Source organism: Pseudomyrmex gracilis, unplaced genomic scaffold (assembly GCF_002006095.1).
Source record: "Pseudomyrmex gracilis isolate BER0280 unplaced genomic scaffold, ASM200609v1 scaffold_100, whole genome shotgun sequence".
NCBI lineage: Eukaryota > Metazoa > Arthropoda > Insecta > Hymenoptera > Formicidae > Pseudomyrmex > Pseudomyrmex gracilis.
The window spans coordinates 534,614-547,158 of NW_018020684.1; the positions used below are offsets into that span (position 1 = coordinate 534,614).

The 12,545-nt window shown below is 42.9% G+C and overlaps 1 protein-coding gene across 1 annotated transcript in view; it reads right to left on the minus strand.

The window, feature by feature from the left end:
* Positions 1 to 12,545, minus strand: part of LOC109855861 — a 62,408-nt gene that overhangs the window by 32,045 nt on the left and 17,818 nt on the right. The window contains exon 3 of the mRNA XM_020430526.1: positions 1,250 to 1,391. Coding sequence (XP_020286115.1) covers positions 1,250 to 1,391 — 142 coding nt within the window. The remainder of the gene's footprint in view (positions 1 to 1,249; positions 1,392 to 12,545) is intronic.

Below are 12,545 nucleotides of genomic sequence, written 5' to 3' on the forward strand. Positions count from 1 at the left end.
TCATACGCTGTATGATTCTCGCGAGTTATCATTGAGAGGCAGCGTATTACAAGAGGAGAAAATATCATAATGAGGTGGAATTAGAGATCGGCCGACTTGCTTCGGAATTCATTCACTATTGTTAAATTTGCATTTCGCGAAAAGTATCTGGGTCGCGCGCGCCCATGAGATGAGATGAGATGCTCTAGATGTAACTGTGTGTGCGAGCCCCGGCTCTGGAATCAAAGGTGCGCGAAACGTTTGAGTGGTTACGACTCTAATGAGACACTCGACCTGGACGGTGCGCGCGCGTGATTTATTTCCGCAATATTTGAAACGTCAGCAACACCGACCCGACCACTTGTCCATCTTAATGGACCGTAAGATTCAATATTTATACATCAGAAGCCGTAACTGTGGTACTAGATTGTCTCAATCGAGATATATATACTTTCTTTTGCGAAAGAGAAACACTCGAAATCCAACATGTCCGTCATTACTCCGACGCAAAACATGTCGAATGAATAAATTCGCTGTAATACGATCTTGTTCTTGTTTCAAGCCACCCGAGAAGAGAGATCAAGTCTTAATACATTCTAATATAATTCGTTCCCTCCTCCCGTTCTCTTTTTCTTTCTTTAGGAGCTTCAATCAGAGAACTTTGTTGCGAACGTTCTTGCGACGTTCTGAATTAAATCGCAAATGAAACGTGTCAATTTCGAGCGGTTATTTATCACGCAAAAATCGGAAAACCATTTGATACGAGGATCTTCTCGTAAGCCATTTCGGAGAACCGTAAAAACTTGTCGCCAGCTTGCAGCGGTGTCGTGTACTGCCGGATCGACCGACGGCTTGCGCGATATCGTAAAGGCATTTTCTTCCGGCGAACGGTAGTGCCACGGAAATCCAAGTCGCTGTCGTTGAGATGCTTCCGAGAGAGAGCTTCTATCTACATCGCGCGCAGCACAAACCCGGTTCTTTAACGAGAAATCCCAGAAATAGATCCCGAGCGACTTAGAAACTATATAACCGCGCCGTTGTTTCACCTTGTAGAGCGGCGCGGTGTACCGCGTTACAGTTCTAGTCCAACACAAATTAATCGCAAAACTTTTTCAATGTTGAAAGTTTGACGTGAAAAATTAAAAATTTGCCGGCTGGCTCGGAAAAAGCGCGCGCATATCCTTCGCTTCGGAACGAAAATAATAGACGCGCGGCGACGATCGCACGCGCGGGCTCGGCAGACATAATCATTGCATTTATATTCACTCACCATCGATATTAGACGAGGATTGATCCACGCCTGCTGCATGTTATCGTCGAGGTACCGCTTCGCTATCCGGGCGATGTTCTCGTGCGGCTCTTTCTTCGACACGGCCGATACGGTGGGCGGGACGACCACGTTGGCATTGTTCCTGAAACAGAAACGAACGAGCGTGAGCATCGATTTAAGCCCGATTTCGTTGAACACCTCGTATAAAGCGAAGCACGTCTATGATTATCACCGCGCTGCACGATAATTGGAATACCGTTTCGCGGTGTGATCGAAGATTTTTTTTCTGCGCTCTGAGTAGGCAGAGAATCCCAAAGATGAGACACGAGAAGAGTTCTCACAGACTCTTGCAACTAAATATATATGACGCAGTCTAACGAAATTCTAGTGTGTTATTAACCCTTTGACAGTGGACTTAGATGAAGAAATTTTTTACTCGTATCATATCAGATCGAAATTATTTGAAAAATAATTTTCGACTATCAAAATGATAAAAATGAGTCTTTTTGTCAGAAAGAATCAAACCTGCAGGTACTTAAATTTTAAAATCTGTTTTTTTTTTTTTGTCAGATACATTACTGAGTGACTAAACACTAAGAAATGAATATTACTTTTTTGCGTGCTTATTTTAGAAAATGAGTACTATTGTGATCATAATCGTAGTTTGGCGTGTAGTTTGTGCCAGAAACGTTTCGGCGAAGTGCGACGACTACAAGTCACTTGTGCACACGTGAAATTGCCGACACGCGTAGAATAACTCCAAAGTCGAAGCACGTGTGTCTCTTCTCGTGAAGAGACTATTCGCGCACAACTCAAACGAGCACTTCGATTTGCTTAAAGTACGTCAGAACGTGCCTGAACTTCACATCGTTCGTGAACACACATGTAGTTTTCCTTTCGTTGACGAAGTTTACAATGTTTACAACGCATAAAATTGTCGACTTATTGCATCAAGCTCTTTAAAAAAAAAAAAAATAAAAATAAAAAGAAAACGAAAATATTTTCAATCGAATCTAAACAAATCAAACAATTATCTCGTCTGTTTCTCCGTTGTCAAACAGACAAGCTGTCTCTGGATAGCGAGATAAATTGAAATGCAAATTGTGCTTTGAATCAATCGACAATGTTGAAATCTGGTTAATGGCGGGGTTTCACGGCATTCCAAACCGCGCGCAGCGTTAACTGCTATTATTTACTTGGATGAGATATTAACGTGAACGACGTTTGACGGAGAATAGTAATCTAAACAGAGAACGGGCAAAGCGGATGCGCGCCGGGGCACTATGGAGCAGGAGAGGCCACGAAATTAACGGTCTCTCCTGTGCCGCACGGCGATGTATCAAACCGAATCTATTGTGCAAGCGCCACCGTCATCGGCCATCACCAGCCGCCAGATTGCACGTTGCACGACGACGCAGAAACAGCTCGGAATGAGGAGGAGAGGTCGATACGATACGTATCTCCGGCTACGAGGGATCATTACAACGTTGCCGCCGCCGCCGCAATCGTCGGTACCCGACATTTTGATTGGATTAACGTAACGTAAAAAAAAAAAAAAAAAAAAAAAACAGCCGACACACCGACTATTAATTTTCCGAGGACGGCGATTTCACTCTGATATACAATAAGTGAAATCGCTATATGAACAAGGAGCTGACAAAGTTATTTATTACTTTACGTTTCCTATACAAAGAGACTGTGTAGTTTCAGAGATTGTATTTGTTTTTGTTTTTGTTTTTGTTTTTTTTTTATATTAGATTTAGAAGAGAGTAAAAGCGCGCAGAGCAGAATTTCCGTCTATTAATTTCTTGCAATTGTGAGACACGATTATTCACCGCCGCGCATGTACTCTAATGACGTAAAACGCAGTTCGGCGTAGTCAGACAGTGACTGAATTCCTCATCGTGCGTTCACAATTATCCCATTAATCCCCCAGGTGGATTACGCCGCGCGGAGGTGTACTTTTTAGCTATCTCGCGATGTCTTCGAGACTTACGCACAGCACCCACGCAATACGACATCGCGCGTAGAATTAATTATCCGCCTATTATTCCGCGGCGGGTTCTACCCGAAATTTATGTTTGCCGTTCGTTTACGTCAAAACTGAATTCGAGAAAGGACTTTAAGGTAAAAACATTCAATTTGCACTTGAGATATATTGTCAATCGGAAACTTTTGCGTATATTTTAATTACGAACAAAACAAACGGAATTTTAATAAATCTATTCTTTATACTTTTTCTACCGTTTTGTATTTTCCGATATATTGAAGTTTCACAAAACGTACTTTTGCAAAAAGAATCATACGCATTTAAAATGTCGATCAAATCACACACGTGCGTTGCAATTATTTTTGTAATAAATTGTTTTCACTGCATATAAATTTGTTTTGTTTTTCTTTTATTTTGTTTTTTAATTATTTCTTCTTTTCCTTGTTCGCACTGCTCTTATACCGCTTCTGCTTTCGGTGGATTCTGTCAAACGCAGTTTGGTTTGCACAATGAGTGTATACCCACGAATAATCGCACGTGCGTGTATACAAACGTTACGAAACACGCGTTCGCATTTCAATAGAGTTCCACGGCTCGAAACGCGGCGGCGTTTAAGCTCTACGCGCGAGCAATTGCGGAAGTAAAGCGGGAACTGAGACGCTGATACGCCGTGGATATCCCATAAGTGAATTATGAGAGTTTATCGCGACTCCGTCGCCCTGCGCCTGCTGTCGTGGCACAGCTGCCGGTTTAGGCTTCCCTGGCGGGTTAAATTATTGCCGGGATCCCCCCAAAACCGTCTAAATTATTGGTCCCGGCTTTGGATCAGCACCTCGAGCACCTTAAAGACGCGACCATTTCAAGCCGACGACAAAGCTTCGTCGTAAACACATGTATCAAACAACGTTCACTCGATTTAAATTTTCGCGCATTGTCTCTTCTGACAATTGAAGTTTTTTATTATATTACTTGTTGTAATCGTTCTGACGAATGAACAAAAAATCTGTACGGAGATAAAAAAAAAAAAAAAAAAATGTGAATATAAACGATTGACGCAACTTTATGATAAAACTTCATAAATAAGAATGCGGTTCTAACTTCACGCAGTCAATGACCGTTTATACACAACGATCGTCTCGCGTGATTTGCTCCCATCACCTCGACGCCAGATATTTTCACGAAACGATCAGAGAAGATAATACACGATACTTCTCCCTATTTTCCCTGTATAAGGCGCAAACGAGGTATCTAAGTGTGGGAGTTAATAACGCGAGGGATGAAAAGTAGCATCTGTGAGGCGAGCACGAAGCGCGAATATAAGGAAGAAGAAACGGGATAAAGATCGGAGGACCGCAAGAAAGATAATCTTCAGAACTACACGTATATATATATATATATTCCGCGTTTTGCTCTCGTCTCTCTCCGCGAGATTTCACAGGTCCTCCTCCTGGAAAGGAAGAAACGACCAACATCGGACAAAATCCGACGCCGAGAGCCCAGACGAAACGAGTCAAGCGGCGTTACGCTCGCTTTAAATCTCCGTAAATGCGTCGCGGTCGTCCCGGACTCCTTCCCCCGCTTGTTTTTCCGCGCAGGTGTATCACCCTATACAAACTCCTCGAGACGGTTCTCACGGAAATCCGCGCCGGCCGCCGCCGCCGCCGCTCCGGTGAATGAAAATTCACGGTAGACTTGAGAAACTTACTACCTCGCCTTGCGGCCGCGAGCAATGGAGCGAGCGAAAACGAAAATGTACGGTGCAATGCGCTTCGGCTGAAAACAGAACGCTCTTCGCGCCCGCCGAGAGAGACGATCCGGTCCAACTTCGAAAATGGTTTTTTTCGTACGAAAAAGTTTCAACTCAACATATGTGTATTTCACATTTGTGAGTTTTGAGAATATATACGTATATTGTTATGCTAATAATTGTATGAACTATAAACCGCGGCGTAACTATAAAACTCAAGCGCGAAAATGTTTCCTTCGTTCAATCTCTCTATCGCTCCGCGGCTGTAACACGTGGGATGAAGAATAAGAGCAGAGTCGAGCTTTCATTCAGTCTACGAGTCATCCTGCGAGTTAGAGCCTCGCGGCGAAATCACAAGTGATACGGTATTCTCGTTGCGGACTTTACGAGTGGCTGAGCGATAAACTCGATAATTTAATGGACACTCCCGCTCACTACCTGTCGTCGCACCGTCGTTAACCCAAAGCAAAGTGCTACCTAACACGGCAGGTAGAGATCGTCTCGCGTACGAATCTTATCGACGGTAAGTTTCAAATAAACAAATGTTTTCATTAATGTTCGTCGAATAATTCACCGCGATTGTTTTCTTCACGCAAAAAATAGGTTTTACGTATTTTAAATAGTATACGTATTTTAAATATACGTATTTTCAATATTTAAACAAATTTCACCATGTGCAAAATTAATTTAAAACACAAAAAATTTAGGTACGTTTCTAATATAATTAAATTAACTGTGCAATCAGTAAAAAAACACAATAACGATAGCCGCGAATCTCTGTAGAAGTCACCGTCGCGATCGACGCGTTTGAAGATCACCAAAAATTTTACGCTCGGACCGTTTTCTCGTGGCGCGGTTGCAGACGCGAATAACGACGTTCCTCTCGATCACGATACCGGAATAAAACGCGGCTTCTGAGGGGGCGACAAGACACTTGCACAACAGCGAGGCAACATTCTTGCCATTTTCACGAGCGATAAAGCGTCGGACGCCCCGCATAAAATGTAAATCCGGCTATTTAGTGGGTGTAAAATCGATCGGCGCGAGTTTCTCCCGATTCTCTTCTGCTCCTCCGTCTGTGCGCGTCGGATATCTTCTTAACCGGTCATTTTCACGCAAAGCGCCGTAGATTATCGCGATCGTTGCCTTCGTAACGCGTGATCTGGTGAACGATTCTCGGTGGAATCGCGCTCCTGTAATTCCACAAAGTGCAATCGTACATTCCTAGCGATATTTTATCGCACATCGCAATGACAAACTTAGCAACACTTCGTAATTATCTTCTTGTATCAACGATGCTGCAATCTTTAAAGTTTTCACTTATTTTCTATTCAAGATAAATTTTTAAACAATTTGAATACACAAGAGTTCCTTATGGATGTAAACAATATTTTTTCTCCAATATTAAATTTATCACGTGGAAAGATTTTAAATAAAAAAAAAAAAAAAAAAAAAACCATAATTTTTCCGATAAATCTGCCTGCATCACGTCGACGAGAAAAAAAAACAGCAGCCCAGCAGCTGCAGCATTCTTGACATCACGTACGATCGATATTTGTCGTAAACAGCTCCGATTATGCTGGGACACGCGACGCACCGCATATGCTACGTGCGTTACGACGCCCGGTTCGCCGATTGCATTTACAGGCAAAGGTGCACTTTCGACCGCAGTGTCTCGAGAATACACGGCGGATATTGCACTGGGACCTGCGGCAGAGCAATTTGCCGATGCTGTCTCTATGTACCGTGTTTATGTCCGATTCGCATGTATGGATACTACGGATAACGGCAACTGCGTGGTAGGTTTTTCGCGCACAACACTGTTTACTTTGCATACGACGAAGGAAAACGTATCTTATATCTTTTCAAAGCACGCCCAATTCAAATATTTAATTTGATTAATTTTTTTTTATCATAAATAATTATTGACAATGTTTTTTTCACGCTTGAAAATATGGCTAGTTTTTACTTTTAAAATCGTTTCAAAAACTGCAATGATAACATCGTTATTTTATTTTCTCATTGGATAAGCATTCGTTTGATATTCGCGCGCATCCAGTCCAAATTTAAGATTTTCAAGATGAAAATGAACTCTTTAGATATTTTCGATCTTTATTGTTTTTGTCAGAATAATTTGTTAACTTTGTTTTTAACGTCGAAGTCTGTTCATGCGAAACATGAAAAATCATCATTTACGTCCGAGAGAAGAAAAGCTGTTGCAATATTTATCAGGAATTCATCAACGTGCGATAACGACACTCGGCAAATCCGAGAAGAATAGTTTTGAATAAAAATAAGCGAATCGAAAACGCGAAAGACATGAAGATAAATGAATAACGAGACCAAAGACGTGGGATTCCTGCGTTCCGAAACAACCTCTTTGATATTAACCAACAGCGATTAGCATCTGTACGAAGGAATCTGCCGAACAGGAAGGAATAACGATGTATTTTCCGAGAAAATAACGATGTTCTCCACGTCTACTTCTACAAGGGCGATACCGTACCTTCGCATCTGTGTGTGTGTGAGTGCGATAACACTCCAGGTGATAAACCAACAGTAGAGTCTCTACAAACGCGAGAAGTTATCGCACTTAGAGACGCGGCATTCTACTTTTTTTCAATAAGTATCCTCCTATCTTATCTCTTTCCTCTCTCTTTTTTTTTTGTGACATTAATGTTTCAAGGAAATTTGCAATAATGGAGATAATAAATATTTCAAATAAACAAAAACAATAAAATCAAAGTCAAACAAGAACATCTCAAAATTATGTTTTCGTGTAAATGCTTTCCAATTTTTTTATGTATTGTCTAAAAAAAAAAGTGTTTCGATATGTGCTTCATTCAATATATATGCAAATATGTTCAGTGGTTAGGTTCAGTGATTAGGTCAGGATTACGATCTCAATAAGGAACCCCCTCTCGTTGTGTGTTACTCTTTCGCACGTCACACGTAAAATTTTCCCAGAAAGAGCGGTTATCCAAACGAGATTGTTTCCGATACAGCGCGCACTTTCTAAAACGTCGAACAATCGTTGGCACTGAGCGCAGAGGTAAGATTCCGGAACGAAATCGTTAAATCCGATTCCGTCCGGGCGATCGCGCGCGACTCGTCGGCGTGCTCGTCGGTACCCTTTGAGAGATAAGACCGGTCGTAAATCGTTAAGACCCGCGATATCGATCTGCCATTGGACACAAACCACGTTCCCATAACGCGATACGAATCGAGCTCGATCCTTCGAACGCGCGCGGCTATCTTTCTCTATCTTTCTGTACTTCGGTATCGATAGTCGCTTATCGATATGGTAGATACATTCGTCATCGCTCACGATCGATTGCAACGATGACGATCTGTATTCTGAATATGACACTTATTCCGGTTATTACTTTGTCTCTCAAAGAGCTTGCGAACGCTAATTTCAAAACGCGGCTAAACGACGTGCACCACGTCGGAACAAATCAGAAAGTTGATGCGTCTCGTTACGTACAGCTCGTTTGGAAAATTCAAAAGAAACTCGGATCGCGCGAAATTTGCCGTGGTCGAATCAACAGCATCGGTCGATTGCTTCCTTCGAGAATGGTTGCGCGAAAACGACGGGTAAAGGGTGTCAAGTAAAGAGATCGGCGCGCACACTAAACAAAGGGCGAGCCGAAGAAGGTAAGTGCGTCTAAAGATAAATAGGCTATCAGATGGTATCGGCTCGGCAGCAGCCTCCGGGGATCTCCTCCTCTTCTCTTTTATTTTCTTCCTTCGCGTCTTCTTCTTCTTTTTCATCTTTCTCTTCTTCGTCTTCCGACTGCCGGCGCTCGGGCTGCTGCTCCGCTCTCTGAGAGATGCTTTTGTCTTATTTTTCTTTTTTCCGCTCCGCGAGTCGCGTATGCCTGCGTCGAACGAGTACCCGTAATATCCGAGTACCATATTCCGCCGCTTACGAGTAGGCATTCGAGACAGCCTAGCCGCCTCGGTAGCGAGACGCGTATCGACGATAACGATAATCGGCAAGAATGCGCCGTGTTCTTTCTACCGCCCGCGCCATCTTTCGCTTTTATCTTCCTCGGGAGTCACCTTTCGTGCCCGCTTCGTCGTCGTGCGGCCGCCTCGCAACTACTACTTGCAGCCCCGAGGACACACGCCGCGACCCCTTCACGCGATATCACGGTCTGAGTCTTCGAAAGAGGTACGCTAAGAGATCTTGAAGAGGCTTCTATGTTTTCCAGCTCGTGCGTTTGATGTCTCTGATGTGTCTTCGCGCAACGGCTTATCGGAAGATGATAAGCGTTCAGAAGGAGAGAGAGAGAGAGGATAGCGAAACACCCCATCAGGCAAGTCGTAAAACGCCGTAACACACCGGCAAGTCGCGTAGTCCCTAATGGACCGTCTTTTGTCTGCCTTGTCTTTTGCTTCGAGAAAAGTGTAAAATTTCAACCGTGCGCGATCTTTACGAGTAATAAACTGACTTTTGTCGCGAATAACGTTGTGTAAGAAAAAAAAAAAAAAATCTCACGAACAGAACGAATCACGCTTCGACGACTCGTCGTTCTCGCGTCGCAAAAAGAATGCGATTAATCCCGGAATATAACTAATGTGCGGCGATTAGATTCTTTGTACGGAGAAAAGCTGACGATGATCGCGGTTTCCGTTCTTGCGGTCCGTATTACAAAGAAAATAATAGATACGCGGCGTAACTGCCGCGCTGCTGCACGTTAATCCCCGAAACCCTTTTCACCGAGCGAGACGAACGGAACACGAACAGAAACGGGCAGAAAAGAAAGACGCGACGCAACCCTGCCACCGAAACATTCGCCTTCTTCTATTCCACGCATCGTTAAGACTTACGTAGCCGTGGCCGCGGGACCTCGCGAGATTTAGCGACCACCGCCGTTGATTTGTGACCCATTGTTCTCCGACAGACCCGACTCGGAGGGTTCCCCGATCGAGGGGAAGAGGAAAGGCCCAACTAAAAACTGGACTATCAAAGTAATGGCCATCGATTTGCTGCCACCCAAACTACGAAAACACGACCGGCAACTGCGAACCGCAACCGCGTTCTCGCTTCTGTATTCCGCCCCATATATATTACGTTTTCGACGCATAAACTTGGATCGGGCAAGGAAACGAGAGATCTCGTTAAATCTCGGGGGATACAAATGAACGTTCCTTGTAATTTCGTTTTATGACAAAATATAAAAATATAAAATTGCAAATGTCATCACTTTTTTGTTTTAAATACGCACAGATAATTATATAACAACGTTTTCAAATATCTTTGTCTTAAATTAAATAGAATTGTGTATTTATCGATTTAAATGTTTTTCTTTTTTTTTTTTTGGAAAAAGCAACAGCGCGCGAAAATAATTATCTCCAAAATTTCCTCAATTATCTTATTGTTCCATATGTATTTCGCGACGCGGCGATTTAGCAAAATGCGCGTTACAACTTTGGTAGTGTATTCATAAAAAGGACAGACGATGCCGAGTCTGTGATACCAAATACCCGTTTAATCTTCTCGATCCATTCGACAGGTTCTGAATGGGAAGTCGAAGAGAGCCGAGAGCGCTCTTCCCCGAATGATCCGAGAAACGGAGCAGACGTAATAGACCGGTGAAGTCGATTCCTGCGAAATCAGGAACGACACACAATAGGAGAACGAAGTCGTGGAACGAGCAGGCTCGTCCGACCTCCTGCTTTATTTATTCCATTATCCTGAGGACAGGTAACAACCTTCCGTTGTCTGGCAGCACGCTGCCTCCGTGCATCGACGCTTTGCAATCAATGTTGTCGACACGAAAACGTCGGAAATAAAGTCGTATTCTCATTGAAATGCATTACAACAAGCTTTCGAATCGTTTTTTTTGTGTGTTTACATTGCCTGTGTTTTAAACGTTTTTGTAATTGTTAATAGTTCGGTGAAAAATCTAAATAATATAAAAATCGTGTATTTTTTGTATCAATAAAACAAAAGATATCAGTTTTACCTTGCCCGTTGACAATGTGTGTATTACTTCCAATTTTTTTCCTTCAAATTATTTTCACAAACTTTCTACACACATTCTATTGTTTCGCTTTTCTGTATTCCTATCTCCGATTTCGATACGCTCGTCATGTGACCGATCGACTCGTCTTCCCTTTGGCTTTGTGCGGTAAGGTCGTCAATCTTTGACATTATATCCCAACGAGAGCTCCGCAACGCCGCGATGGAGCTGGCATTAATTAAAGCGCGCTCGTTAATTGACGGACAAATCCAACCGGGCCGCACGGATAAATACAGACACCTCGATCGAGACGTGAATGGCATTGTCAGCGGCTCGAAGAACTGCTTCCAGGGGAGAGATAATCAATTCCCTTGGCCGCACCACCGATGCCATGTAGATATATCGCAGAATCGATGTAGAAAGGATAATTAAGCGAGTACATCAGAGACATAATACATACTCATTTCGTTGACATTAATTGACTCCGGTTGCGTCTCATTATTATCGCATTATTACGATGACAGTGATAGAGCTTTTTTTAAAAAATTCGAAGTTTTAAGAAAGTCATTTGTTATTATAAACATGACTAAAAAGGAGATTTTGTCTATATAATATTTTTGTATTCTCTTACACTATTAGAACCATTTTTTAATCAACAGAATTAGATTCCGTTGGCTGCGCAAAGGTGCGTCGCAGTGTGTCGCGGATATTTCACACTCTGTCGCGCGTATACGCAAGGAGTTCGCTTATCCGGCGCCGCATTCCTTCCAACGCGGTTTTTGCATTTCGGTAGATTTCGGTATCGGGATTTTCGTCCATATACATCCTGTAAAAGCGGACTTCCATCCCTCTCCGTCGCCGATGCGATTCCGGAGATTTTATCCCCCTAGCAGCCAACCAGAAGTGAAGCCATCCCTCGGCACGATATTATGATAATACACTTATATTCATATGCAATAGGGTCCTCGACTTAGGAAGGCACGGGAGGGCAACACGAAGACGTCCTCCTCGGGGTCTACAAGCCGTAATGTAATTCGATCGACACTTTAGCCCCCGAGATGATGGAACGTCGGATAGAAATTGACGGCAAGAACGGTGGGATGACGTGGCTGGAAGAAGGGAGAGGGGGCTTTGGGGGATGGCAGGTAAGCTTCGGTAGCTTCCGTGCTGTTCGAGTGCCGAGGTTCCTCGACTAATTGCCCGTTAATTTGGTTAATTGTGGATGCACGACAAGTATCGGTCTGTTCCGACGAGGATGGATCCGACCGCATTAATGAAGAGAGCGGCCTAAGGGATGAGCGGGAATTAGGAAACGTCGCTTTCTTTAATGAGAAGCCGCTGCGGAAAAAATCAATTACGAAAGGATCCCGTTATCAATTGCAACACGCTATAAAAAACCTTGTGACATGTGCGACTTATTATCTTCATTATTATATTTTATATAACGTGCTGTGTATTAAAAATGCTATCGTGTAGTTAAAAAAATTGTAAGATATACTTTTTTGTTCACAATTTCGGTATAAAATAAAAGAAATATTTTTTCTGACGACTAAAAGACACTAAAAATAATCAGACAAACACAAAGCG